Source organism: Rhinopithecus roxellana, chromosome 5 (genome assembly GCF_007565055.1).
Source record: "Rhinopithecus roxellana isolate Shanxi Qingling chromosome 5, ASM756505v1, whole genome shotgun sequence".
Taxonomy (NCBI): Eukaryota; Metazoa; Chordata; class Mammalia; order Primates; family Cercopithecidae; genus Rhinopithecus; species Rhinopithecus roxellana.
Window position 1 is genome coordinate 118,367,402 of NC_044553.1, and position 26,230 is coordinate 118,393,631.

At 40.7% G+C, this 26,230-nt stretch overlaps 1 protein-coding gene and 1 long non-coding RNA gene across 4 annotated transcripts; one reads left to right on the plus strand and one right to left on the minus strand.

The window, feature by feature from the left end:
• Positions 1-24,759, minus strand: DET1 (DET1 partner of COP1 E3 ubiquitin ligase). Of its 3 annotated transcripts, XM_030930257.1 has the most exons (7): positions 24,495-24,749; positions 22,362-22,431; positions 17,437-17,539; positions 16,447-17,297; positions 13,449-13,636; positions 4,293-4,484; positions 4-661 (listed from the first exon to the last, which is right to left on the minus strand). In XM_030930257.1, exons 4-7 carry the CDS (start codon positions 16,681-16,683, stop codon positions 472-474), a joined length of 807 nt encoding a protein of 268 aa, XP_030786117.1. In that variant the 5' UTR covers positions 16,684-17,297; positions 17,437-17,539; positions 22,362-22,431; positions 24,495-24,749; the 3' UTR covers positions 4-471. The 3 variants fall into 3 exon arrangements, with proteins under 3 accessions (XP_030786116.1, XP_010360601.1, XP_030786117.1); XM_030930256.1 differs by having other exon boundaries at positions 1-661; positions 16,447-17,539; positions 24,495-24,658; XM_010362299.2 differs by lacking the exon at positions 22,362-22,431 and having other exon boundaries at positions 1-661; positions 16,447-17,539; positions 24,495-24,759.
• On the plus strand, positions 12,741-24,147 carry LOC115897479. Its single transcript, XR_004057258.1, has 3 exons — positions 12,741-12,926; positions 23,641-23,763; positions 24,064-24,147. It is a non-coding gene; the product is annotated as an uncharacterized LOC115897479 (long non-coding RNA).
• Positions 24,760-26,230: the final 1,471 nt, after the last annotated feature.

Sequence of the window (26,230 nt, forward strand, 5' to 3'; positions counted from 1 at the left end):
TTTAAGTATGAAAATACCATGGCTTTATTTTTCCCTTAAAAAGATAGCCATGCTTATGGGTTAAATGGAAAGGATGTACATCATTCTCATGAGTAAACAAGATTTAACTGCTTTCAGATGCAAACCATAATGCCAAAGAAGTGACATGAAGGGGGTAAAAGTCTAATGCTTTCATCTTCACAGCAATCAAATGCAAAGTAAAGCAAAAATGAAATGGACTTAATTAATGCTGGGCATTCCCACAGGGAAAATGCAAGAGGATATTACATCAATCAGTAGCAGTATTGTATACAATTTAAAAATTCCTTTAGGTTGAGCCACCCTCACTCTTCTCTCTGGCTCTCTCCCATCTGAGGTATAGCAGGCTGGAACTAACAGAGCTAGTAGTCAGGAGTTTTTGCTTTGGAGTCCACTGAGATAAGTGGGTGGCAAAGTCTTGGAAGACCAGATAACCTGGCTCTGGTGAGGCACCTACGTGCAGCAGTGTCGCATATGGAAGTTGACAACATACTCAGCATTAGTCCTCTGCACAGAAATAGCGAAAGGCTCAAAAGGGTGAAAGGTGAAGGCAACAAGGCGTCGCACTGTGTGGTTGATGGGGCGGCCCAATAACCCCGCCTGGATCTCAAACTTGAGCAGGCCTGAGTCCCGGGCATAGAACCTAAAAAGAACAAGGACAGAGACAGAGAAAGAGGGGAAGTATTGATATTCACCATCAAACAGAAATCTAGACAGCAGGGGAATGTGACAACTCATTATTTTACCTTATTCATGAAATCTCCTCTTATATCAGCCCCAGGTTATCAGAACTATAAAATCACCTTGGTATGATCAGCTCATTTAGTGAAGAGTGATTATAAATTTTACTATGTTGCACTGAGTCACTGGTCATTTCTCTTTCCTGAGATGACTCAGTTTTACAGTCTTAATTATAGCCTCTCCACTTCCAGACGCTCCTGCCTCAAGATTGTCTAGGCCAGGGCTAAAAATTAAATGAAAGCCACGTGTGTCATTTTAAATTTTCAGGTAGCCATACTGAAAAAAATAAAAATAAAAAGGGGAAATTTTAATAACACATTTTATTTACTCTAATATATCCAAAATATTGTAATTTCAACCTATAATCAGTATCAAACTATTAGTGAGATATTTCCTTTTTTTTTTGGAAATCTGGTGGGTATTTGATGCTTGAGCACATCTCAACTTGAACTAGCCACATTTTAAGTGCTCAACAGCCACATGTGGCTAGTGGCTACCATATTGGACAGTGTGGATCTAGGCTCACCTTTGAGTTCTTCATATTTAAGAATAAATTCTTTTAAAAGGTTCTTATTTTTCATGCTCAGAAACAAAATACTAAGTAGTGTTTAATTTTTCATCTAATATGTGAGACTAAAGATGCTTCCATCCATCCTAGTATTTAAATGCCTTTACCATATGCAAAATAAATGCCCTATGGTTTGGAGAACTACTGATGATTAGTGAGTGGAGGCTGAATGGCTGAGGCAGGTGGGGGTGGGGTGGCAGGGAGGATTCTAGAAAACAAAAAGCCCTGAATTAAAGAGTCCTATAATCTCCTTTTGGAAATGCAATATATAAGCAGACCTAAAGATATTTATACCTTTTGACTCAATAATTCCATATCCAAGAATATATATCCTCAGAATTTGATTTAAATGAAGTAACTAGTATATGAATAAAGATGACTACTATGGCATTTGTTTTAATGTAAAAATGTAGAAAGAGAATAAATGCTCAGTGATGGGGGAATGGTTAAATAAATCATGGTACGTCTATTTGATAGAATATACCATCATTAGGACTGTAATTGTGAGGACTATGTATAATAACAATATGAAATAATGTTTATAAAATAAAAACAGACTACAAAAAATGATGCTAACTGTGATTACAAGTGTGTAAATGTAAATATGCACACTGACAAAGACTAGACTGGATTATACAGTAAAGACATTGGAGGAATGGTATTCTGTCTTCAAATGCCCTTAATATCCTTATATTTCTCATTTTAAATTAAAAATATAAAGAAGAATTATAAGAGAAACCCCTTTATTCAGGAGCAATAGCATTTCCAAATTTTAGATTCATCTTCTCCAATTAGAAAAGTAGGAAAGACAGAAAGGACAGAGAAATGTATCTCATGGTACTTGACTCGTAACAGATGGGGCCCATCTTTTTTATGTGTAAAAAACACACAGCCCTACTCCCAAAATCCCCAAACACAAAGGGATTGTAATTTAAAGTGGGTTGTTTGAGTTTCTAAATCTCACTCCTGCTTTACAGGACATACGGGTAAATAAGAAATATAGTAAATACTATCCCAGGGATGCAATGAGCAAAATCTAGAATTTGGATAACACTAGAGGAAAAACAACCTAACTTCCTCAATAATTTCATTGCAAAGAAAATAAAAGGGGGAAGAAGAACCTACAGAATAAAAATGACTGGGCCAGCCACAGTGGCTCACGCCTGTAATCCCAGCACTTTGGGAGGCTGAGGTGGGTGGATCACTTGAGGTCAAGATTTTGAGGCCAGCCTGGCCAACATGGTGAAACCCCATCTCTACAGAAATACAAAAATTAGCCAGGTGTGGTGGCAGACGCCTGTAATCCCAGCTACTTGGGAGGCTGAGGCAGCAGAACTGCTTGATCCCAGGAGGCAGAGGTTGCAGTGAGTTGAGATCGCGCACTCCAGCCTGGGCAACAGACAGAGACTCCATCTCAAAAAAAAAAGACTGAAGGGACCAAATGCAATGCATGAACCTTGTATGGATCTGATGCAAACAAATTAACTATAAAAAGAATATTTGTATGACAACAGGGATATATAAAAACTGACTAGATATTTGAAGATATTAAAGATTTTTTGTTAATTTTTTATTTTTTTATTTTTTATTATTTTTTTATTTTTTATTTTTTGAGACGGAGTCTTGCTCTGTCGCCCGGGCTGGAGTGCAGTGGCCGGACCTCAGCTCACTGCAAGCTCCGCCTCCTGGGTTTACGCCATTCTCCTGCCTCAGCCTCCGAAGTAGCTGGGACTACAGGCGCCCACCACTTCGCCCTGCTAGTTTTTTGTATTTTTAGTAGAGACGGGGTTTCACCATGTTAGCCAGGATGGTCTCGATCTCCTGACCTCGTGATCCACCCGTCTCGGCCTCCCAAAGTGCTGGGATTACAGGCTTGAGCGTTAATTTTTTAAAGATGGGGTAATAGTGTTACTTGTTTTGCTAGGATAAGTTGGATTTCCTTTAAAAATAACCTCAGACAGTGGTGGGAAGGGGAGGGAGCAGTGGTGGTGATGGAAATAGGTGAGACAGGAGCAGCCACGAGCTGGTAACTGTTCAAGTGGGTGATGAGTACATGAAGGTTTATTACGCTCTTCTACTTTTTGTATATGTTTTTCCATATACAACTTTCCATAATAAATAAAAATATTAACTAGTTTTTGGAACTTGACTCTAATTTCCCAAAGGAAATATTATAAATGGTGATTAATTATACAGAATATGTCACACAGGCCCATTTAATACACAAGGAGGCTGGATGATGAAATATATCTATCATAAAGATCTAACTACCACTGTTTCTATGTGAAAAAGACCTTCCAAGCTCCAGCCTAGAGCTCCAGGAACACACCCACCTTGAGGTAACTCCACTAGTGACAGTAATTCCAGCTCCTCCCGCTAATACTATTACAGCACACAGAACAGGCTCCGTGTATGGAGAGACAGATGGGTCTGTGAACTAGACTTCTGTGAGGAAACAATTTCTTGTAAGATGTCAGTTTCAAAGTTCTAATAATAACACAGCAGTCTATATTCCAAAATTCCTCCAAGTGAGGAAGCATGAGTTTCTTCTAAATCTGTCAGCAGTTCCCCAAATTGTCTCTGCTATTTTTTCTATTAGGTAATATGGCAGAATAAAATCTGTGTTAGATACATAATTATAAAGTCTCAATGACAAAAACTATTATGGAATCGTATTAGATTATTAAATGGGAAAGTACAGCTTCCTACCCTGGATACCTTTAAAAGAGGACAATACTTACCTGAATTAGATGTTCTGATGAGAAGCAAAGAGTAGGAATAATTTATGAGACTAGTACCTAAATGATTGTAGCACTCACCGCATTATAGAAATAGCCTGCCTTGCAACCTTACCCATGAATACGAGTAGAGACAGTCACAATCAAATGATGTCCAGAAGAAGAGAAAAGAAAGCAGGCCATCTTCAGCCCTTGAGCAGTTTGTAGCTATAGCAGTGACACTGTACCTGATTGGGTGATCTCCACAAGTCTTGGGCCGCTCCATGACAGATACCCACTTGTCATCATAACTGAAGAGAGACAAATCCAGATAGGGGCTACCGCTGTAAGACTGAGCACTGATGGGGAGCTGACCCAGCAGCCGGCGTACCGCCTCTGTGTGTCCTCCATACTTGGCATTTATAATAGTGTCTTTGAACCTAAACAAAAGGGCCGGTGAGGAAGGCTTTGTTAGTAGGTACACAAAGCTGTCTTGGATTTTAAATTGACAAATATATATCTAAGAACAACTCCTTCTTTAAATACAAATTAAAACCTAGGTAATGAATTAAGACAGAACTCTCTCTCACACATTACAAGTCTGGCCAGCTACAAATACTTTTAAAAAGCAAAACATATAACTAAAAATGGAAAACAACAAATTACTTTAGAAATGTGTTTGGGTTTTGGGTTTTTTAAATTTTGATACAGGGTCTCGCTTTGTTGCCCAGGCCGGAGTACAGTGGTGTGATCTCAGCTTACTGCAGCCTTGACCTTCCCGGCTGAAGCGTTCCTCCCACCTCAGCCCCCAGAGTAGGTGGGGACTACAGGCACATGCCACCACGCCCAGCTAATTTTTGTATTTCTTATAGAGATGGGATTTCGCCATGTTGCTCAGGCTGGCCTTGAACTCCTGGGTTCAACCGATCTGCCCGCCTTGGCCTCCTAAAATGCTAGGATTACAGACATGAGCCACCACACCCGGCCCTACTTTAGAAGTTAACAAAGACTCTACAAACAAGTTTAAAATGAGTATAACTAGTTTATGACAACTATTTCTACTCTTTTCTAATAACAGTGCAACTGGGGAAAAAGGTCAAGAACTTACTTTCCCCAAATAACTGCCTTAGACTGAATTAGGAAGGAGTTATAGAGAACAGAAGCAGCCTTTGACTCTTCTTGGGATCACCCACTTCCAGCAAGCCTTTCACAAATAAATTACCCATTCTTTGTTTGTTTAAATAAAATTTGGAAACTAGCTATCTATACTCCTGCAGAAACACCAGTATCTAGAAGAACAGTAACAGACATAGAGTCATATATCTAACTTATCTTTGAAAATAATGACAAAGCAGTTATTTCTCATGACTGTAACAAAATGCTAAGTTTTATTTTATTTTTTTTAGAGACAGGTTCTGGCTGTGTTGCCCAGGCTGGAGGGCAGTAGCACAACCTCAGCTCACTGCTACCTCCACCTCTCCTGGGCTCAAGCAATCCTCCCACCTCAGCTTCCCAAGTAGCCAGGAACACAGGTGCGTGCCACCACACCCAGCTAACTTTTTTTTTTGTAGAGACAGGGTCTCGCCATGTTGCCCAGACTGGTCTTCAACTCCTGGCCTCAAGCGATCCACCCACCTCAGCCTTCCAAAATGCTGGGATTACAGGCATGTGCCACCGTGCCTGGCCACAAAACTAAATTTAATACTCTTTGACAAGTACTTCTATTCTTCTGGAAATTTGCCCTAAGGAATCACTCTACATGCAGAAAAATCTCTGTGCACATTCATACAGCATTGTTTATCGAGGAAGAAAAAATAAAAAGCTAACAGGAAACTACCATTTTCAAAGATGATATGGTAACAGAGGAAATGTTTATCACATCTGTAAATAAAAGAAGTAGGATACAATACTGTCTATATAATATGGCTAAAAACACAAAGAAAACAAAAACTCACACTTAAAGCGAAAACTGGCAGAAACACATTAAAATGTTAACAGTCGTATAATGACATTTTGAATTTTTTCCTTATTTTTCACTTTCCTACAGCGTCGTAGAAACAATGTCAACTGTCTATCAATATATATATATTTTAAACCTCTACATTCAAGCATATCATATGGTTCAACAATCAAGGGGATATAAATTTTTTTTAGTCTGGGAGAAAAGTATAATATCTCATCCCTGAAACAAATGGAATAAAAAAACTTCAGTGTTGCTAACTTTCATGAGACTAGAAAGATTAATTAGTTGAGGGCAATTTTTATTTTCACTATTAACCTATGGTATTAGGTGGATATCAACACTTTTCCGCTCCCCCTAAAGAAACCCTAGCAAGCAACACTGCTTTTCCATTACTCCTCCTGACAGTAATTTTCACAGCCTCAGTATAAATCATAAAAATAAATCTTGGGCCAAATAGAGCTTATTTTTTCCCTTTCATTTGAGCTGAAATAAAAGATCCTGGGCACTTTCATTTTCAGCAAAGATCTGGCACCATCTCATCTACACCTTAGCCCTGCCTGACTCACCGACTCGCTGGCTTTCAAAGGTAAAATGATGGGGGCTGGTTCACAGCTTTGTGATGACCACAGATCAAAGCATCTGTGATAATCTACAGGTTGAAGCAGTTCCTCTTCCTCTGCAGCACCTACCACCTCCACTCTCCATGCTCCCCACTAATTAAAAGCAGTCACTCTGATGTCTTCACACTTTAGCTCCTGCCTCAGTGTCACTCTGTCCAGCCATACCTCCCTTAATTCTCGGTAATTTCAAAATCCTCAGAGATGTTCTTTACAGCACCATAGCCTCCTACTAGTTCCTTGACCTCCTCTCAACCTCAACTGCTTATTCCACAGTCACACCCTCAACCTCACCATTACCAACGACTGCAAACCCTCTCTAGTCACAGGGTAGACCGTCACGCTCTCCAACCATCTTCTCTCCCATCTTTCCGGCTCACTCCCTCTATTCGTCCCAACTTCAGCAATCCTTCAACCGCTACAGGACCTATAATCCACTGATTCTATAAACTTCTTGCCATCCTACACTCTCATCATAACCTCTCTTCCTTCCTTCCACATAAGATGAAATCACTAAATCATCCATTGCACACATCCTCAACAATCTTAAATTATCTTATGGTACTTGCTTAGAAAAACTACAACCTCCAGTTAAGCTCAACTTTGCCTATTCCTTGCCTGTACTACTTGGTTTTCTCCACGGCTGGAGAAAAACATACAATGCTCACTTTAAACTTATGGCCATGAACTTTATGTAGGCTCTTAATGCTGCAGGGCACTCGTATTACATTTCCATAGTCCTTCCAGACTCCCACGCTCTTCCATGACTATTTCGTCTCCCCTCTTCCATGCTGACTCTTAGCTAATGGCATCACTTACTTTGTTACTGACAAATGGAAGTTAGCAGAAGATAACTTTTTTAAAGCTCCCATCAGCACATCTACCCAACATTTGTACATATATAACTTTCTGTGCTCCCATGCAAGGCAAATCCATCTGCCAGTGCACTAGAACCCAGCCCCTCTCATGCACTTAAGAAGTTCTTCCACTTTCCTAAACTGTTTCCCCTTCTCTACAGGATCAGTCCCATCTGTATGCAAACATGCCATTTTTCCCTCTCATCTAAAAAATAACAAAAACAAAATCTAACACCACCTACCTCTCCAGCTAATGCACCACTTTTCAGCTCCCATTATAATAAAACTCCTCAAAACACTTTTCCATACTGTCCAACTTTTCTCCTCCCATTCTTTCTTAAACCCACCCTAAAGAGGCTTTCACCCCTACCATCTTACTCAAACCTACTCTTGTCAAAGTTACCAATGACCTCGATGCTGCTAACTCCAATAAGTTAATTTTCAGTCCCTATTGTACTGAAAATTGTCAGGTGGCTGTGACACAGCTAACACTCCTTTGAGAAACTATGAGACACCTCCACTTACAGAATTTTTGATCCTCTCCCCTAAACCTGCTCTACCCACAGGTTTACAGTTTAATGGCAACTCTCTCTTGCAAGCTGTTCAATCCAAAAATGTTAGAATTATCTTTGACTTTGTTCTTTCATAGCCCATAGACCATCCTCCATTAATCCACTGGGCTCTAACCTTCAAAATACACTGAGAATATAATTACTTACTATTCCCAATGCTACCACCCTGATCCAAGCCACCACCGTTGAACAACAAATAATCACAGAGGATTTGGTATGTGCCAGACACTTTTCTAGGTGCTTAGGATACACTAGTGGACAGTAAAGAACTTAAATCCTAGTGGCAGGAAACAGAATGCCATAGTTATACTTACTGGATCACTGAAACAGTCTCTTAACTGGTATCCCTGCTGCCACCCTACCTGCCTACATTCTAATCTTAACAGAACAGCCAGAGTGACTCTGTTAAAACATAAGTGAGACTATGCCATTCCTCTGCTCAAACATGACACAATCTACCTCATCTATAGTTAAAGCCAAGACTATAGAATGACCCTATGTATCTGCCTACCTCCCCACCCCAAATCAGGTCTCTGACCCTATTTGCAAGTACTCTGCCCCTTGCTCACTCCAGTCCAGCCACCCTGGCCTTCTTGTTGTCCCTCAAATGCATCAGATCCACCCCAGGGCCTTTAGATATGCTATTCCTTTTGCTGGGTATATTCTTCTTCCTGCTATCCACATGGCTTGCCCCCTGACTTCCTTCAAAAGCTTTCTCAACCACCACCTTCTCAGTGAAGCCTATGCTGACAACTCTACTAGGAAAACTGACAATCTCTTCTTAATATACTCAAACCTACCAGTATTCTAACAATTTTTTTTTCCTTGGACACATTCTTCTTGGACTCCTCCACTCTCGTGCTTCCAAATGGTCTGACAGGTGGACAGTCATTCTGCAAATTCCCTTTATCATTATCCTCAGGACTCTCTTTGCCTCTCTCTAGTGTCAGACTATTTCCTACATACCATTCTTTTGTGGTCTATTGAAGTACATCTCCACAGGCTTCCTTAGAAAAGGTACATGAGAGGTAATCTTTTCAGACTTCACAGGTTTGAAAATGTCTGCATTCCACCCTATTATTTGGATATAGAATTCTAAATTGCAAATCACCCTTTTCATAGACTTCTGAGGGCATGATTTTAATGACTTCAAGCTTTCGGTATTATTGATAAGTCTGATGTCATTATGATGACATTGTTTTTACGTGTGAAACGTATGTTCTTTCTCAAAGTTTTCACAATGTTCTCTTCATCCCCAATGTTCCAAAATTTCACGATGATATGCCTCTCGGTGTGGGTCTTTTTCATTGACTATACTGGATACTAGATGAATCCAGTGGTGCACTGATAAAGGTTTAATTTTTCTCAGGGGAAAAAAGCCATGATTTGTAGTGCTTGTTGATTTCTGTGGTGTAAATCTTCCTGCCAAGGTACCAATGTGACATTACTCAATGTGCAGTTGCCAAGAGAAGAGTAGTAGCACCTTTTTATATAGTATTTACACCATATAGATAAAATAGATGCAAAAACCGCAAGAGCCTAAGTAACAGTAAAATAGGAAATAATTTGGAAATAATTTTTAATAATGACTTTGTTTAACAATCAGCTTGCAAAAATTCCTGAAAGTTAAAGTCAGATCTCATGAGCCAGTACAAGCCAGCTCCAGCACTGGATGGTCCTGCCAATCCAAAAATTTATGTTCTTCAGTCCTGGGAAACTATCTCATTATTTCTCCACTTTGTGTTCTCCACTGCTCCTTCAGGAATTACCCAGATATTTGACCTCCTAGGCAGATACTCTATTTTTTTTTTAATGTTTCTCTTCTATGTCCCTTCTCTTATCAATTTATTCTACTTTCTTGGAGAGTTCCTCCACTACATCCAACAAATTTTAAATTTCCAAAAGTTTCTCATTGTTCTAGGAATGCTCCTGTTTTGTTTGGTTTGTTCGTTTGTTTTGGAGACGGAGTCTCGCTCTGTTGCCCAGGCTGGAGTGCAGTGGCGCAAACTCGGCTTACTGCAAGCTCCGCCTCCTGGGTTCACGCCATTTTCCTGCCTCAGCCTCCCGAGTAGCCGGGACTATAGGCACCTGCCATCATGCCTGGCTAATTTTTTTTGTATTTTTTCTTTTAGTAGAGACAGGGTTTCACCATGTTAGCCAGGATGGTCTCGATCTCCTGACCTCATGACCCGTCTGCCTCGGTCTCCCAAAGTGCTGGGATTACAGGTGTGAGCCACCCCGTCCGGCTGGAATGTTCCTGTTTTTATACTTTAAATTGTTTCAGTGAATGTAACATTCTTTTTTTTTTTTTTTTTTTTTTTGAGATAGGGTCTTACTTTGTCACCCACTCTGGAATGCAGTAGCTTGATCTCGGTTCACTGCAACCTCCACCTCCCAGGTTCAAGCAATCTTCCTGCCTCAGCCCCTCCAAGTAGCTGGGATGACAGATGCATGCCACCAAACTCAGCTAATTTTTTTGCTTTTTGGGAGACCAGTCATGTTCCCCAGGCTGGTCTTGAACTCCTGAGCTCAAGCAATCAGTCCACGCCAACCTCCCAAAGTGCTAGGATTAAAGGCATAAGCCACCATGCCAGGCCTGTTTCCTTAGTCTTTATTCTTTATTCTGTTTGTTTTGTGTTGGTCTCTTTTAGGATAAAGGCTTTCCTTAAATGACTCATGATCCTTGGTGTCCATTTTTATTCTTGAACATTTATTTTGACCTATAAGGGTCCCAATTTCATTGATTTTTACCAAAAGATTACTGGGAAAAGATTACTATAAAATTTAGCATTTAGAACCATGTGTTCACAAGAAGTAAAAAAAAAATTTCAATTTATATATACATTATATTTTCAATGTAGCAAAGTATGATTAGTGGTCAACAAAATATGTTAGCATACAACTGTGTTGGAGACATAGAATAGACATATAAATTTGAGAATCAGAAGAAACAATGTAAAATTCTCAATTATGGGTATAATTTGCCATGAATTTTTCATATAAAATACTTGAATACCAAATTACTATGGTAATTAGCATCCTTTTGTTATATTTTAAAGTGTTATTTTAAATGTCAATGTTTAATATACACTGAAAATATCATCCTCTACAACTATTTAAATTTAGTAGTAACAGGAAAAAAAATTTAAAAATCAACTTAAAAATATGTGAGGGTACCCCAATTTTTCAAAATCTTTTGGTGGTAAAGTAAAATTCTTAAGATCACTGAGCTGGAATATACAACCTGTCCCCTCAGTTTTTTCTGGAGCTTTCTGTAATTTTGTTTAATTCCAGATGTATTCTGAAATAATTTTTGGAAAACAGTTTCTTCTAATTCCTGGATAACTTCATTCATTCAGCAAATACCTACTGAGCTCCTCCCACAGGGCAGACACTGGCCTTGGTGTTGTGGATACGGCAGTGGACATAATAGACAAAATCCCTGCCCTCATGGAGCTTATCATCTAGTGACTTCTTTGATGTTTTGACTGAGTGCACCCATCTTTTGTTGTTTTTGTTTTTTTGTTTTTGAGACAGGGTCTTGCTCTGTCACCCAGGCTGGAGTCCAGTGGCACACTCATGGCTCATTGCAACCTTTGCCTCCCAGGCTCAAGTAATCCTCCCACCTCAGCCTCCCTAGTAGCTGGGACTATAGGCATGCGCCACCACACTCGGCTATTTTTTTTTTTTATTTTTTGTGAAGACAGGGTTTTGCCATGTTGCCTAGGCTGGTCTTAAAACTTGGGCTCAAGCGATCCACCTGCCTTGGCCTCCCAAAGTGTTGGGATTACAGGCATGAACCACCACACTCAGACTGTTACTTGTCAATTATCTGCTTAATTTTGAAGCAAATTTTAAAAGAAAATTCATCCCAAAATGAAAAAAAGCAAAATCTGATCCATGTTCTGCATATAAAAATTCTTCTATACTGAAGAGATACCAAGGCAGAAGATTTGTGTGAACCAAAGAAAAAGGAAAACGCAAAACAGTTGTCTGAACTCAGTAGCCATCTATCTATAATCGAGTACTATCTCTTTATATAAATACGATGCCACTGCATTAACATATTTGTTTTTCCCAGTGGCAGTAATGCTTATTCTGATTCATCCACTCACTGTGGTCTGATCTATCTTTGGACCCAGAACAGTTATTTTTCCATTACTGCCTAAAGTAAGGGAAACAATTTAAGTATGTGAAATATGATGAGGCACTAACTAAAGTAGGATTTAGTTTAGGCCCTTGGCCCAAAGGAACCATTTGTTTCATAATAATGCACTACGGCAATTATTAGAAGCTCTGGTTCACAGGAGGGCCTTGCTGACTGGGGGGTATATATTTAGGGTGACCTAAGTGATTTGTAAAGGCACTCCAGGTGTCAGTATCTGTAAGTCTCCTCTTTGTGCTGGTCAGTTTTCCTAGGGAAGAATCTCTAATCTCCTGCCTGGAAGGTACAAGCGTGGATGCCATATCTGGGAAGGGGGGTAGGACTCTTACCCTTCCGTATGTCAACTTTCACCTAATTCCTGTTTTTAGCATAACATGTCTCATCCCTACTTTTAAATATACCTCATAAACCTGACACCAGAGCCCATGTGGTTCAATCTGTTCAGAGAATAAACTTCCAGCCTTCTGCAGATGTTGAAGAGATAGTCACTTGGCTATGTAGACTTAGAAAAGGGATCTAGAGGGTCTGACTACTCCTTTTAAGAACTTTACCAATCCTCTTCATTTCAGCCTACCTCACAGATACCTTTGGAAGTACTTAGAGGCACCTGGGACCTCCAACGTCCTGACCCTTTCCTGAGTTCTCCGGTGTAAGGCAGCTTGTTTCTTGATGACTAAGCTCTGCAGCGTTGAGTTTCTGCTCTCTGAGGTATGCTAAGTCAGTTCTCATTCATTCCCTGGCTTTTCAGCTTTTAAAACTTTGTTAATATGTCCTATCTCCCATTGTCTCCTCTCCTATTCTCTTTGTTCTTACAGGTTTATACCTTACTTTATTGTCATTTTAGTGGGACTTAGGGATGGAGCAAAGATAAATACATGTGTTCAACATATCATGTTTAACCAAAAGCTCTAAAATTATTTCCTTATTCATTCAATAAACATAAGTGCTTGACAGTGTACCATTGAGGATATAGCAATAAATGAAGACACAGCCTCTATCTTTCTGCAGTTCACATGCAGTCTAGAAAGAATCACAGACAATGCACAAATAATTCCACAGGTGCTGAGATAGGAAGAAGTTCAGAAAGAAACAAGGGGTTATAATGCACAGACTAACCAAAGCTATGTGGACAGACAGAATAAGAGACGGTTTCCTAGAGACAATAGCTATTGGCCTAACACCAATTTTTCTAAAAAAAATTAAGACTATTGAGTCGGTACAGCAGCTTACCGGCGCTGGATCTGCCTTGCAAAATTGTTGCTAGAAGCTGAGCAGGGAAACTGGACTTCACTGTGCAGGGTAGCATTACGAAAAAGGTCACAGAAGTTCTCAAAGAGCTCCAAAAGCTCATCTGACGTATTCTCAAACACAGCAATCACCTCTGTCGTCACCATATTGTACACCACAAAGAAAGATGCCTGCAGAAGAAAAGAGAGAGAGGTATAGGACAGCTGAGTATAATGCCATGCCTAGGAAACTTATCACTTATCACTTGGCTGAAAATTCAAGGCATGAATTTTCCAAAAACAACAACAACAACAACAAGCAAACACCTCAGCTTTACCACTAAGGTGGAAACATGGCTCCAAGTGGTTCTGGGAAAATAGGAAGCACCAGTGGGATTTATCAATTGAGAGCCTCAATGTTGCCAGATTTCCCACTGTATCTGTGCTGCTAGACTTACTGAGATGGCCAGCATATAAGTATAAAAAGGTTTTGAATTTTCATTTCAAACTGTGCAAATTCAGTATTTTTCCTTCCAAATGTTTATTCCCTACTTGCTCCCCAACCCACCCTGGGATAAAAAGCACTTCTTAAAATGCCAGATTTAATTTTCTTTCCTGCTGAGAAAGTGATTTGCAGCCTGGGGCTGCCTGTTGGCAAATTATTTTCTCTTGTATGTGTACAGTTGAAAGTTCAATTTAGGGGTATTTATTTTTCCCTCTTAATATTTCTAACATGCAGAGAGACACCTTAAGTACATCTTGTTCTAAACTGCCCAGGCAAGTTGTATACAAGCAAGGTACTGCTGAACAAATGAAAAATCAGATAGGCATTTTCCACTTTTTTCTTCATAAATGTTCTTTCAGCCAAGAGCATTTGTAAAATACATTTGAGATTTGTAGCAATTAAGATCAGAGGCGAAACCTGAAAAGCATTCAAATGCCATATGACATACGTGACAGAGTTACTGCTTTTTCTAAATGGGCCCTCAGTGGCTAGCCCGCTTCCTTTAAACTTCCAGTGCTCTGCCCTGCCTAACAAGTAAGTTCCAAGAACCCCTAATTTTTGTTACAGTGAATGTAGCAGTGTGAATCATCTACTTCTGACAGGACTCTAGAAGTTCTCAAACCACTAGGATTAGTACTTCACCCTCCTATGATTGAGTTTAAATCTCCATTACCAATTTCTGGAGCCATTCGACTCACCTGTTTTACTAGTAATTAGCGCTTCTCAGAGCTTATATTACATGGCTTTTGCAGTCACCTGCAAATTAAATTTGGCTGTAAATTAAAGAGGCTAGAGGGTAACCTGAGAATAATACTCATAATATTACCAAGGCCTTGTGTTGGGATATACTTTTTACTTATTAATCTTACTGGAACCTATCAAATTAAACTGGGGGAGGAGTGCAGAGGACAACTAGGGCAGAAAGATTGGGTTTAGAGTTACAAACTGTATAAGCAAAGTATAGAGCCCTAGTTATGTCGCTAGCTACGACTTATTGTAGCTACCAGAAAAAACTAGGCCACCTTTCAGCAAAGAAGAATAATCTCAAAGGCAGCAGTCACAGACAACTTACTACCTCCAAAATAAAAAGGCAATTATAGCTCAAACCTAAATAAAGATTGATTCAAGTCCTTTCTATAGCCCTGGACAACACTTTGATCCTATCAGGGCTTCACCAGAATCTCTCATAATTACATGGATATAAAATTACTCAAACATTTACTAGCCTTCCCTCCAAGACAGACTGGGAAGTAAAGAACAGGAGGATAGAGAAGTCAAGGACTTCACTGCAATATCCCATGATACATAAGACGAACCAGATGCTCACCTGTGATTGCTCAATGGGTGACTTCATCATTGATAGGGAAGAAACAAAATCCACAAAAAATGATCCCTAACCATATTACTCCCGTACTTTTTTTTAGAACACACAAACTACAATTCAGAAGGAAAATGTTAGAAGATATTTTACCACAGGTAGCTGGTGAGGTTATAGGACATGATACCCTGTACAGAATCTGTTAATGGTAGAATCAGCTACAGGTCAATAAGAGATACCAAACTCAGTTGACTTCATGATTTACTGATTTGCTGGTTGTTCTGAATTTCCAAATTAGTGTCTAAGAAGACAATCTGCAAACAGGAGAACTGGGGGGACAAAGGTGTAGCAAGGTAGTTCTCTAACTTGGCCAACACTGAAATGGAGAGGTTTTCAAAGACAAATGCCCAAATTACCCTGAATTTCAATGTAGTGTTTCAACCCCCAAATCTTAGCAGTTCTGTGCTCTTTATATCACCTTATTCCCTTTTGGGAAATTCTTTCCCCTACTGAAAGAAAGGCATTCTTCCCCTAAACTGAAAAACCTTTAAGACTTGTTGTCCTGATGACTCTCCTCAGGGATCATAAATTTTGGCTTCTTTTTGATCTCTTCACTGCTCTACAAGCTATGTCCCGGCATGTGGGCAAGGTCAGGGTAAAGTCACAAAACTTAATTCTGCCAAATGAATGCACCTGCTAGTTACCTTATAAATAGGACTTTACGGAGAAGTAAATTATTAACCATTTAAGGATGAAAGTGGGGTTACTTAGAGAATTTTCTTTTTTGTATCGTATACTCATTCTCATTGCCATTACTAAAACAGCCAGACCAATAAGCACAATCTTACAAAATCAAAAGAGGTTATCCATAAGTAGTCCAAACCTTGACCTTGCAGCATTTGGGCTTCCATCTCATGAGTACCGAAAATGCTCTGCAGAAGAGCTAGGGTAGTAATCAGAGTTGACTATCTTCCTGTCAATGACTTGAACTTTAGCTTCCATTTGTCCAGATAAATACATATGACCAGAGAAAAATGGAGCTGATTTTAAGTTTGGACCCTAGGATATCAACTCAGACTACGTGAAATGTCTATTTCTGAGGGGTGGGCTACAAACAGAGAAACCTTCCCATTTTGTCAAGGAGACTGGACAAGTAAAAGGCAGAAGTGCACCTCATACCTGTGATGGATCTGTGACTCGCAGTGTTACTACATCCTCACTAGTGTACTTGATAAACAGATGGTTTTCATCCAGAAGCTGCATTTTCCACATTCGCAGCTGCCGCAGTTGGTCAAAATACTGGAAGAAGCGCCTCTTGGCCATTGCGCTACCATCCTGTTCTGCCCGGCGCCACAAATACACCAGCAACCGGTGTTTGAGGGAATTGATGAAAGGATCCCTAAAGGGATTGGCCATGCCTGTCTGACTGTCCCGCTGTACCTCAGGGAAAACAGCTGACACAGTGAGCAGGTCATCCTCATAGCAAAAGCGGCCAATGGTCCGCACATCAATGAAAGTGCCTTCAGGAGTCACCTGGAAGACATGGATGGTCTGTTGTTGCACAGACAAGATGGCCAGGATGTTTTTGTACAAGTACAGCCCTTGGTTGTGTGACAAGACCACCTTGTCACACTTGAATGTGCGTGTATCACATAAGCGGCCAGTGTGAAGGTCAATGATGTGGAGGGAATAGTCTTCTAGAGGGGACCGTGGGTTGGGGGTCACTGATTCACTGTTCCGATATACCTCAAAAAATGGAGGGTGAGGCTCATCCGGGAGGTAGGCAGCTGAGCCCACGATGACACAGCGGCAGTCATCAGTGAAGAGACTACACTCCCGGTTCAGGTGCTCACCATTGGCTGCAACATTGGTAATGTGCAGCAGGACAAAAAAGCGTTCAAAGAGCCGGCCCCGGATATTCACTGACCGCTGGTCATTGCCATTGGACAGGATTTCTCCTTCATATCCCTGCAGTAGGTCCTCTGCTGCCTGGCAGCCCTGGTACTCATAGATTTCAAGAGATGTCTGGTCTGAAGAAAAAGCAATAAAGTAGCGTCCATCAGGTGAGAATTTACGCAAAAAACAAGGAGGCTTTTCAACGTTGACAACTGTGAAGTTGGGGAAGACATTCTGATGGAACACTCGGACTTGGTGCCAGTGGGTACCTGCCTTGCCTGAACTGATCCGCCGGCGCTCCAAGCGGTGAATGACATTTTGGTTTTGGATTCTTCGAGGCCTGATAGTAGAAACATGATGATCCATTATCACATCTCTAAACAGAAAAGTAAAGTAGAAGTCAAGAAAATGAAACAAAATTTACCAAAATATAAATATATACAAGTCAAACAGATTTCTCTTCTTATATCCTGAACCTAGGAGCTCCCAGGATGACAGTGACTGGCATTACTGCTTCCCCTTAAGTGGTCCTAACATTTCCAACTCTAGAAAGAGGTCTAAGGGAAGGATCCAGTTCACTAGGAATACCTTCCAAGTATGCTCAGCTGTTGCGAATGTTCAACAGAAAAAAATCTACAACTGCAAATTTGAACAGTATAAGACACATTCGGCCGGGCACGGTGGCTCATGCCTGTAATCCCAACACTTTGGGAGACTGAAGCAAATGGATCACTCGAGCTCACTAGTTCAAGGCCAGCCTGGAAAACATGGCAAAACCCCGTCTCTACAAAAAAATATAAAAATTAGCCAGGCATGGTGGCACATGCCTGTAGTTCTAGCTACTTGAGAGGCTGAAGTGGAAGGACTGCTTAAGCTCGGATCACTGAAGCTGCAATGAGTCATGATCATAACACCGCACTCCAGCCTGGGCAACAGAGTGAGACTCTATCTCAAACAAACAAAAAAATCATATTCAATGTGTATTCATTCCAGCAAAAAATATTTACTGGGCTGTTAAGATGTCCATATTACCCAAAATAACCTACAGATTCAATACAAACCCCATCAAAATCCTAATAGCACTTTTTACAAAGATAAAAAATTCATCCTAAAATTCATATGGTATGTCAAGGGCCTCCAAATACACAAAATAATTTTGAAAAAGAACAAAGAGGACTCAAGCCCCCTGATTTCAAAATATAATACAAAACCACAGTAATCAAAAAAGTGTAATACTGGATAAAGACAGACACAGACCAATGAAATGGCCCACAAATAAACTCTGGCATATATGGTTAAACAATCTTTGATAAGGTACTACTGCTACTCAATAGAAAAAGGATAGTCACTTCAGCAAATGGTGTTGGGAAAACTGAATAGCCACATGCAAAAGAATGAAGTCGGATCCTATCTTACACCCTATACAAAAATTAACCCAAAATAGGTCAAGGACCTAAATAAAAGACCCATAATTATAAAACTACTAGAAGAAAATACAGGAGGAAAGCTTCATGACATCAGACCTGGCAGTGATTTCTTAGATAAGACATAAAAGGCACAGGCAACCAAGACAAAAACAGACAAATAGGAATACATCAAATTTAAAACTTCTGTAATCAAAGGACACAATCAACAGAGTGAAAGGGCTTTCTACAGGATGGAAGAAAATATTTGCAAATCATATACTGGATAAAGGGTTAATATCTAGAACATATAAAGAACTCCTATAACTCAATAACAAAAAATCATATACCCAATTTTAAAATGGTCAAAGTACTTGAATAGACATTTCCCCTATACAAATGGCCAAAAAGCATATGAAAAGATAGATGCTCAACATCACTAATCATCAGAGAAATGTAAATCAAAACTACAGTGGGATATCACCTCACGCCCATCAGAATGACTGCTTTTTTAAAAAAAAGAAAATAACAAGTGTCGCTGAGGACATAGAGGAAGCTGAACCCTTGTGCACTGTTGGTGGAACTGAAAAATAGTACAGCTACTAAGGAAAACAGTATGAAGATTCCTCAAAAAAAATTAGAACTACCATATGATCCAGCAATTCCACTTCTGGGTATAAATCCAAAATAACTGAAAGCAGGATTTCTTTTTTTTTTTTTTTTTTGAGGCGGAGTCTCGCTCTGTCACCCGGACTGGAGTGCAGTGGCCGGATCTCAGCTCACTGCAAGCTCCGCCTCTCGGGTTTACGCCATTCTCCTGCCTCAGCCTCCCGAGTAGCTGGGACTACAGGAGCCCGCCACCTCGCCCGGCTAGTTTTTGTATTTTTAGTAGAGACGGGGTTTCACTGTGTTAGCCAGGATGGTCTCGATCTCCTGACCTTGTGATCCGCCCGTCTCGGCCTCCCAAAGTGCTGGGATTACAGGCTTGAGCCACCGTGCCCGGCCTGAAAGCAGGATTTCTAAGAGATATCTGCACACCCATGTTCATATCAGCACTATTCACAGTAGTCAAGAGATGGAAGCAATCCAAAAGTTCATTGATGGATGACTGGATAAACAAAATGTGGTATATATATACAATGGAGTATTATTCAGCCTTCAAAAGGAACAAAATTCTGACATATGCTACATCATTGAACCTTGAGGACATGATGTGAAGTCAAATAAGCCTATCACAAAAAGACAAATACTGTATGATTCCATTTAAATGAAGTATCAAAAGTAATCAAATTCAACAGCCAGGTGCAGTAGCACACACCTGTAATCCCAGCTACTTGGTAGGCTAAGGTAGACCACTTGAGCCCAGGAGTTTGAGTCTAGCTTGGGCAATAGAGCAAGACCCAATTTCTAAAAAAAAAAAAAAAAAACTTTTAATTTAAAATGCTTATCATTAAAAAAAGAAAAAGGAATCAAATTCACAGAAACAAAGAAGAATGGTAGTTACCAGGGACTAGCAGGAGGGGAAAAGGAAAGGTGCTGTTTAATAGGTTAGACTGTCCAGATTTTCAAGATGAAAAAGTTCTCAAGATCTATTTCACAACAATGTGAAGATACTTAGTACTACTGAACTGTACACTTACAATCGGTTAAAATGGTAAATGTTATGCTATTTTAAAATCACAATAAAAATATGCTTTAATATTTATGGGGTATCTATTATATGGCATAGTCTTCTAAATGTTTTATTATACCTTGATTCAAATCAAAGTTAAATCACAGGCCATAAAAGTCAATGGCATTTAGTGAAAAACTCAAGTTATAAAGCTGTTGCCAGACAAGAAAGAATAAGCAAACACCACCTTCTCTCCCACTAAAAATGCAGCTATAAAACCTAGACAGAATGCATACGACAGGCATACGAGAAAAACCAATTGGCTAACAATAAAGTACCACTGAATGGGCAGTGAGGTTAACGCGGTCTCCCCCCTGGTCCTCCTGCTGCTTGCAGAGCAAGTGTGTTGCAAGGAAGGGTAATTAAAGTCCCAATTTTGTCATCAGAAGATCAAAAGGGAGACCCCAATGGAACCAGAAGGTACTGAGGAGATATCAGAGGGGGAGGAGTGCAGAAAAGTAACATCATGAAGTTGTTCATGAACTCCCAAGCTGCGCCTGTGTGGATCTGGTCCAAATCAGACTAAAGGCTTTGAGATTTGAAATAATTACCACCCAGATCTCAGACTGGCCACTGAATGTCACATGCATGGGACAGATCCAAATAGCACTGCAAAGACTTTCTGAAAATTCATCTGCCATTACAACCATAGCCTAAGGAAAGGGAGTTGCAAATTGCAAATTCCCTGAAGCTAGTTAGGTAGACTGCCTACCAAGCCAAAAATTACCAACATTCCTCTTGGGATTTAAACAAGCCCTATCATCTTATAATATTCAAAATGTCTAGGATACAATCCAAAATAATTCAGCATATGAAGTACTAGGAAAAAACTCAATCCAGAAAAGACAATTGACAGACACCAATGTTGAGATGCTACAAAAGTTAGAATTCTCTGAGAAAGATTTTGAAGTACCTGTTATAAAAGTGTTCTAATAAGCAATCACAAACACTCTTGAAATGATGGAAAACCAAAGTCTCAGCTAAGAAACAGAAGATATTTCTTAAAGATCCAGATAAGAAGTTTAGAGCCGAAAAGCAATAACCAGCATACAAAACTCTTCTAGCTTCCATAGAATCTAGTAAAAAAAATTTTTTTAATTTAAAAACAATTCTGAAAAAGAATAAAAAACTCGCTGATGGGCTCAAGGGCAAATTGAAGCCATCACAGAAATGAGTCAGTCACCCTGAAGATAGATTAGTATATGTTACCCAATGTGAACAAAAGAGGAAAAAAAAAAAAAAGACTGAAAAAAAGTCAGTAAAGCCTCAGGGCCCTAGGGAAAATATCAAAAGGTCTAACACCCTGATCTTTCGAGAGAGTACACAATCCCAGAACTTTGGGAGGCTGAGGTGGGCAAATTGCTTGAGCCCAGGAGTTCAAGACCAGCCTGGGCAACATGGCAAAACCCCATCTCTACTAAAAATACAAAAAGTAGCCAGGCACAGTGGTGTGCACCTGTAGTCACAGCTACTCAGGAGGCTGAGGTGGGAGGATCACTTGGGCCTGGGAGGCAGAGGCTGAAGTGAGCTGAGATCACGCCACTGCAATCCAGGCTGGGTAACGGAGTGAGACTCTGTCAAAAGAAAGAAAAGAAAAGAAAGAAAGGAAGGAAGGGAAAAAAAACAAGGAAGGAAGGGAGGGAGGGAGGGAGGGAGGAAAGAAGGAAGGAACTTCCCAAATTTGGCTAAAGATATAAATCCTAAATTCAAAAGATTCAGAGACCCCCCCAAATTCAGGAAGTTCAGCGACCCCCAAATATGATAAATCCAAAGAAATCCATGTCCAGACACATCATAGCTAAAATGGAAAAAACTAAAAGATACACAGTAATTTAAAGTAACCAGATAGAAACCATGTATCACCTATAGAGGAACAACAATTCAAATGTCTAGATTTCTCATCAGAAACCAAGGAAGTCAGAAAGAAGTGGAATCACATTTTTTAAGTGCTGAAAGATCTGACTCTGTTTCATCATTCAAGTCTCAGCTAAAATAGTACCTCCTCAGAAATATTCCCCAGCCACCTTACTTACTCAGTAGATTCCCCACCCACCCGAATCTACTGATACACCCTATTTTATTAATGGTCTTTATCTCTTTCTGAAATTAAGTTATTTGTTTACCTTTTTAGTATCTGTCCCCCCATACCAGAGAGCAGGGAACTGGTCTAATTCCTTGCTGTATTCCCAGCACCTAGGAGAAGGGACAGTTAAGTGCTCATAAATATGTTAAAATGAATTAATGGAGCAACAATTGGCATGAGCCTTGAAGAATAATGCACTAAATTAAGTAAAAGAGGAACAATGGGCCGGATGCATTGGCTCACACCTGTAATCCCAGCACTTTGGGAGGCTGAGGCAGGGAGGTCACAAGGTCAGGAGTTCGAGACCAGCCGGGCCAACATAGTGAAACTCCATCTCTACTAAAAATACGAAAATTAGCTGGGCATGGTGGTGGGAGCCTGTAGCCCCAGCTACTCAGGAGGCTGAGGCACAAGAATTGCTTGAACCCAGGAGGCGGAGGTTGCTGTGAGCCAAAACTGTACCACTGCACTCCAGCCTAGGTGACAGAGCAAGACTCTGTCTCCAAATTAAAAAAAAAAAAAAAAAAAGGAACAAACTGATAAAAAGGTACCTAAAAGACACATTTTTAAAAAGCATGACAAGGCACATTTGGGAAACAGAGCAATTTCAAGTGGTTAGAGCACAGGAAGCACAGAGTGACTGATAAGAGAGGCCTAGAAAAAGACTGGAAAGCAGGGGAGGGATTGCATCCAATCTGTATTTTAAAACATACAATGAGGTATTTATTCACATTCTGTCTCCTTCTGAAAAGGTTCCAAATGCCTTATGTAAGTATATATAATACCCACTCAAGTTAAAAATGTACATACCTCCATGACTGAGCAAGTTTCTCAAACTGCTAGTCACACCTCATTAATAGGGCCTTGAATCAATTTAGTGAATAGTCTTACTGACATTTTAAAAAATGAAATACAAGAAAATAGAAAATATCAAGCTATCATATATTGCAATGGCAAGCACTGTTTTGTAAAACGTTCGTTTCAATTATATTGGAGTTACATGCACTGAATAAGGACCTAAAATGTATACTGATCTAGAATAGAGCAAGGGTCTGCAAACTACTGCCCTCGGCCCAAATCTAGCCCACCTCTCACCTCCTGGTTTTTTGGGTGTCTCACTCTGTCGCCCAGGCTGGAGTGCAGTGGCACCACCGTGGACCTCCCTAGCTCACGTGATCCTTCTGCCTTGGTCTCCCAAAGTGCTAGGATTACAGGCATGAACCACCACGCCTGACCTCCACCTCCCAGTTTTTGTAAATAAAATTTCACTTGAACCCTGCCATACCCAATCATTTACATAATGCTTTTGCCCTATAAAGGCAGAGCTGGGCAGCTGAGATGAAGATCTTACCTATGTTTACGGCCCTCATTAGATGGTGATGTCCGACCGACCAATACGCAAACACTATATTCTATATGCACATCACAGTGTTTGACACATGGTAAGTCTCCCTTCTTGAACACTGGATCTATCTAACGGGAAGTTCTGTGCCAACTCAGGCATCCACAGAGACTACTCCCTCTGCCTGGAATGCATTTCCCCTGGCCCTTGCTGTAACTTCTCAAGTTGCAGCTTAAGTGCGGTCTCCTTTAGGAAGTGTTCCCTGACCATCTTATCTAAAACAGGCCTCCTATTATTATTATATTTTGTCTTCTCCATAGTAATCATCGCAAGTTGTATTTATACTTCCACTTGCATGGTTGTGTTTAATGTTTGATTCCCTTGTACCTGTACCCTCCAGACAGGAAGTAACCAGGTCTACCCTGGTCATCCGGTATTCTCAGAACCTAGCACTGGGGCTGGCACACGGTAGGCATTTGGTACCTTATGGAATGAAAGAAGAAAGCCTGACTGAATTGGGACACTAAACTCACTGTGTGGTACTAAGTCCTTTACCCTTGCTGGGTCTCAGTTTCCCTATGGGGGAAGGTGCACATGTCCCTCAATTCCTTGCGACGGCCTCTAAACCAGAAGGGGATGCCAAGGGGCGGGCACACATACCCAAAGGGGCGCCCCCGGAAAGAAAAGCCTGGGGCGGGGCCTCAATGGGAAGAGAATTCTGAGGGAGGGAGGGGGCCGTGGGGCCTCTGGGCATCAGCGTCATGCGGGGAGGAGCCTGCCGGGGAGGGTCTGACGGGCTTGGAGGCTGGGCCAAAAATGATAAGTCCTCACCTGTCTGGTCCGGGCTCAAAGAGCCAGGGCGAGGGATGCCCCAGCCTGTTCCATGCGCGCCTCCCCCTGCCCCGCCCCCACCATGCCCCGGGACTCCGGCCCCCGCGGCTGCAGGTTCCCGTTTCCGCCAGCCACCGGAAGTGCGGCCCAGCAAGAAGGGAAGTAAGGGAGAGCGCGACACTGTTCAGCCGACACCAAGAGACGGTACAGCGCACCCTGGTGCCCGGAGGAAGGATCGAAGCCGTAGAGGCTCCGTGGCTCTGAAGGAAAAAATTAAAATGGCGCCTGACCTGGCCATGTCTGTGAGTTCCAATGGCAGTGTCTCTGCACCTACTGGACACATTTGAAAAAATATGAATAGAATTGATTTTTCACCTATTGATTAGATGCTGAGAAACTTCCTACTCTGTTATCTTCTAGATGGCGAGCGCCTTGAAGACTGAGACTGTATTGATCATCTCCGACTAGCAAGGAATTTGCCATGCTAGTTTTAAGATGGAGTTGATTTTAAAATGGTGTCACTCTGGCTCTCCTAGGTTCCTAGTTCCCTAGCAAAAAGATTTTCAACACCATTAGTTATCAGAGAAATGCAAATCAAAACAATGAGATACCACTTCATACCCCTTAGGATGGCTATAATATCTTTAAAAGGAAGATATCACATACTGGTGAGGATGTGGAGAAATCAAAAGCCTCATATGCTGCTGCTGGAATGGGTGCAGTCACTGTGGAAAACAGTTTAGCTGTTCCTCAAAAAGTTAAACATGAAGTTACCATTTGACCCAGAAGTACCTCTAGGTATATAACCAAGAGAAATTAAAATGTGTCCACACAAAAACTTGGACACAAATGTTCATAGCAGTATTATTTATAGTAGATAACATATGGAAAAAGCCTAAGTGTCCATCAGTAGATGAATGGATAAACAAAAGGTGGTATATCCATACAATAAAATATTATTCAACATTAAAAGAGGATGAAGTACTGATACTTGCCACAACATGATGGACCTTGAAAACATTCTGCTAAGTGAAAGAAGCCAGTCACAAGAGGTCATGTATTGTATTGCTCCATTTATATGAAACATCCAGAATAGGCAAATCTGTAGAGACAGAAAGTAGATGAGTGGTTTCTGGGGGTAAGGGAAAAGGAGAATAAGGAGTTATTGCTAGTGGGTGTGGAGTTTCTTTTTGGGGTGATGAAAATGTACTGAATTAGATAATGGCAATGGTTACACACTTCTGTTAATATACTAAAACCTTCTGAATTGTACATTTTTAAATGGTGAATTGTGTACAGTATGTCTCAATTTAAAAAAAAAAAAAAAAAGAACAGTTCTAATTGTCAGATTGTCCCCAGCTTTGTGACTGCAATGGTCTGTGGAGTCAGCCCTGAGCGTGCTGCAATCCTCCCACTTCTCCATTCAGCCTGTCAGATGCTGCTGCTCTTCAACGTTCAGCCCAACGCCCTCTCACCCCTCTACAGCCCACCCTTGCCCACCCCTGCCCACCATGGGGAAGGTGGGACTTCCCTCTGATTTCTTGTGGGAGAGCCTTTCCTTGAGGAGTGTAGGGTTTAAGCCAAAAGTATTCTGGGACATTGAGTTCATCGTACTTTTCTCTCTACTTTTGTATACATTTGAAACTTTCCATAAAAACAGCAAAAAGGACTCTCCCGTCCAGCCTGCCCAGCACTCAAGCAGCTTGTGTATATCTTCGTAGATAAATTTACACTCA